A 3662-nucleotide genomic window follows, 5' to 3' on the forward strand; every position below is an offset into this window, starting at 1 on the left:
CCGCTAAAAATATAACAGGTAAAAATCAAAATCCGACAAAGATCTTAGTCCGAAAAAAATCCGGTCGAGATCCGAAAAAAAACCGACTCCGAGAACCGGATCCGGAACCGGATTTGGAAAAATCCAGATTTTTTTTTGTCCGGTTTTTTCAAATCCGGATCCGGTTTTTGTGCATCTATACATCAACCATCTACCAGATGGTTTGGCGGTCGGTATCAATCGCCGATTTCAATCGCCGGTTACATCTCTACCGCTTAATCTCTCTTATATGGTATTCTGCTCATCGATGGTTATAACAATAACTTTATTTCTAAAAAATAAAAAACAGTATCAACTCAAAATAAACATCACAAGTCGCAAAGTGTATCATTGTGCATCACAGATTTACCACGATGTAAAAAACGTTTTCTACATCATTTTAACATCACAATAATCTGATGAACTTCTTCTGATGATGAAGTACTAGCATTGCATCTGAGAAATTTGTGTCAAAAAGTTATAAATTTAGCCATAAAGATCAAGCCCATAAACCACAAACTAACGAAACTAGCGGAGACCTCCAAGACCGCCGATTGCAAGTTCATGATTTATTTTCTTCATGATCAACAGATGCTTTAGTTGGTTGGTCTGGTGTGATGACACGCCCACTCAAAGGATCGACAGGACGTGTGTCACGTGTCCCACCTTTGCGTCCCATTGCAACCATGGGTGGTGGTGGTAGCAACCCTGCTCTGAACAGAATACGTTGCACTGGATCTGAGGGTTGTGCACCAACTGATAGCCAGTATCTGTAAAACAACACAATTCATAGTTACAACCCCCATATTCATTGCCAACACAAGATCCTTCTGTTTTCAGTTTTCTTTATTCTTGTTTATCAACTTTTATTATGCAAATATTACTATATTAAATGTATTGGAGATGAAGTTTAGCCTCGGAAACCATCATCAACTAGATAGTGTATATATATATATATATATATATATATATATATATATATATATATATATATATATATATATAATGTGAAGCTAAATGTGAATGGCTAGACTAAGTCTAAAGTAGACAACCAAGTTTCTTACATGGATTATCAACAATGATTACAGTCAACTTGATTGTTCATTTCATCATTTGTAACATAACCGTGTTTATACTTCTCCAACCACCTTTCAACCCTAATTATTTAAACAAACGAGGAATCACTTTGGTTATACCCATATATAATATATTCATACCTATCTAATATCTAATATATTCTAATACATATTACATTTAACATTTTTATTATAGCCCCGTACATCGTATATAACTGATTTTACATTCTATCAATTTATACATCCCACATATGCATAATATTATATAATTAACTCGTAGTTATCTACCATATTTGTATTGCACTCTCTCATACATACATATTATATTTGTATTAATCTCTCTACCCTCGGGTAGATATATGTTTCTCTACATCTCACCTGGCCATGCCCGCCAATCCCGCCAATGGCCAGATCGGGTATTGTTGTTGAAGAGCAAGTTTGGTCTTCTAAAAAGGAATAAATAAAAGTTCACATAAAAGGTAATATCGCTTACTACAGCAAAGGAGAAAAATGGCATTGTTCCACTATAAACCATCTGTTTAGGGATCAACCCTAAAGGGAGAATTAAAAATTCAACAGGGAAACAAATTAATATGAACCTTTACAAGTCCATGTTACTTAATTCACGATGTTGAAAAAGATGTGCAAATATCAACTACCATATCCATCAGGCAAGCCTATCATGAAAGTCCACTGACATGCAATTTAAATTCTGGTATCTAACTCAAAGCGTTGACTAAAACAATATCACATGACAAGCAAATGAATCGAAAAAAGGTGTATAGAAAACTTACTTCACCCGGTCGAAATTGAGCCCCATTCGCTTACCACCATCTTGAACTGTATTAATCAAAAAATTGACGATGATTTACAACCATATATCTTATTCTTAACAACTATATAATAGGAATTACAACCGAACATACTTGGTCGATGCTTAAATGTACACATCAAAAGTAATTAACTTTTGTATTATCATTCAGTATCACACAATCATTTTCAAAGTGCACATCCAAAACCTCCTTTAGTAGGTCACAGTCAAATTTAAACGAGTATAGAATCAAATCATAATCATTATTTAGGACGACAGCTCACAATTCACACTCTTACACTGTCTACTTGAAAAACTCTAAATTGATTTAAATGAGAGTTAGTTTTTTTTTTTTTCAAAAGCAAAATATATATTATATAGCAAGAACAGATTACAAAGAATATAAAGGGCAGCTAGACAACCCTAGCCTAAACCCAAAACAAAAACCATAGAATTACATTTACATCAACTAACAAAAACATCCCAAACTAACAAAACAATTCAAATCAGCAACTACCATACACACCACATCCTTAAAAAAAGTTGTCCCATCTCTCATGATACGCTACACTTAGGATATTCTTCTAAATTCTAATCATATCAGCTGTCCATATTGAAGACAACTATCTGCCCATTTTAACCCCCACAGAGTAAGCTTTATTAATAATTGCTAGAGCAATAACTACCATATATACCAATCAATTAAGTTTAATCAACAATCTGTACACAGTAATTGGAGCTAAAGTTTCAACATTTATATGGGATGTTTAGATTCCATCCAAGGTACCTGGCAAAGGATTATAGTAACCCAAAACTTCGATATGTTTGCCATCTCTTGGGGATCTACTATCTGCTGCCATTACTCTGTAAAACGGCCGGTTTCTGCATCCCAGTCGAGCCAGTCTCAATCGAACCACCATTTTTTTGTTCTGTCAGTTAAGGAAAAAGGTAGCAATTACAATAGCATTATTGTAAGCATATTAGCTACACCAGCAACTTTATGCAGTATCAATACTACAATTTTATATCAAAATTAGCTACATCAGAACATAAACACGCAAAAAATAAATAAAATATATATTAATGAGGTCAATAGTAAATGTCAAATACTTAGTAGCACACAAAAATGGACCAGAATGTTCATATCCCGAAATGACCAGCAACGACATTATTTTATTTTGTGCTTCATGGCAGCAAACACCATTTTAATTCTTCAAAGGCATATAATATAAATATAAATCGATTTAACAAGAAACAAAAACCGGAAATAGAAGATGACTATGTTTGATAAATTAATGGATTAGCATACATGCTGGAAGCGGCTAAAATTAGCTTAGTAGTACGTTACCTGTAGAGCTAGAAGACGAATTAAGAAGCAGCTTTGTGTTGAAGAGGAGACTCGTCGATGAACAATAATATATCAGTTATTGGATGTATTTTGTGATTTAGGGTTTTTTAATTTTGATGGATCGATTACACAAAATTTGTGGCACCGGGTCGGGCTTTTTCCTTACCTGTTGTTATAAGATTGGATGGGTCCGGGTAGGTGTAATAAACATCATTTAAACCAAAGTTTTTTTTTTTTTGTTTTTTTTTTTTTGTTTTTTTTATAACCTGAGTATCCAACTTTTTGAACCGACTAATCCCAGAGCGACTACCCGCTTTGCGAACAGTCCAGAGTCATTGCAGGTGAACCTCCGTTGCCATGAAGGAGAATAACTTTGGTAGAAGCAAGGAATCGAACCCTTGACCGTAAT

At 34.2% G+C, this 3662-nt stretch overlaps 1 protein-coding gene across 1 annotated transcript; it reads right to left on the minus strand.

The window, feature by feature from the left end:
• Positions 1 to 570: 570 nt before the first annotated feature.
• Positions 571 to 3419, minus strand: LOC139904351 (small ribosomal subunit protein bS16m/bS16c). The gene is made up of 4 exons (XM_071886290.1): positions 3254 to 3419; positions 2693 to 2834; positions 1889 to 1934; positions 571 to 788 (listed from the first exon to the last, which is right to left on the minus strand). Exons 2-4 carry the CDS (start codon positions 2823 to 2825, stop codon positions 581 to 583), a joined length of 387 nt encoding a protein of 128 aa, XP_071742391.1. The 5' UTR covers positions 2826 to 2834; positions 3254 to 3419; the 3' UTR covers positions 571 to 580.
• Between the last annotated feature and the right edge of the window lie 243 nt (positions 3420 to 3662).

This window comes from Rutidosis leptorrhynchoides, chromosome 4 (genome assembly GCF_046630445.1).
Source record: "Rutidosis leptorrhynchoides isolate AG116_Rl617_1_P2 chromosome 4, CSIRO_AGI_Rlap_v1, whole genome shotgun sequence".
NCBI classification, from domain to species: Eukaryota; Viridiplantae; Streptophyta; class Magnoliopsida; order Asterales; family Asteraceae; genus Rutidosis; species Rutidosis leptorrhynchoides.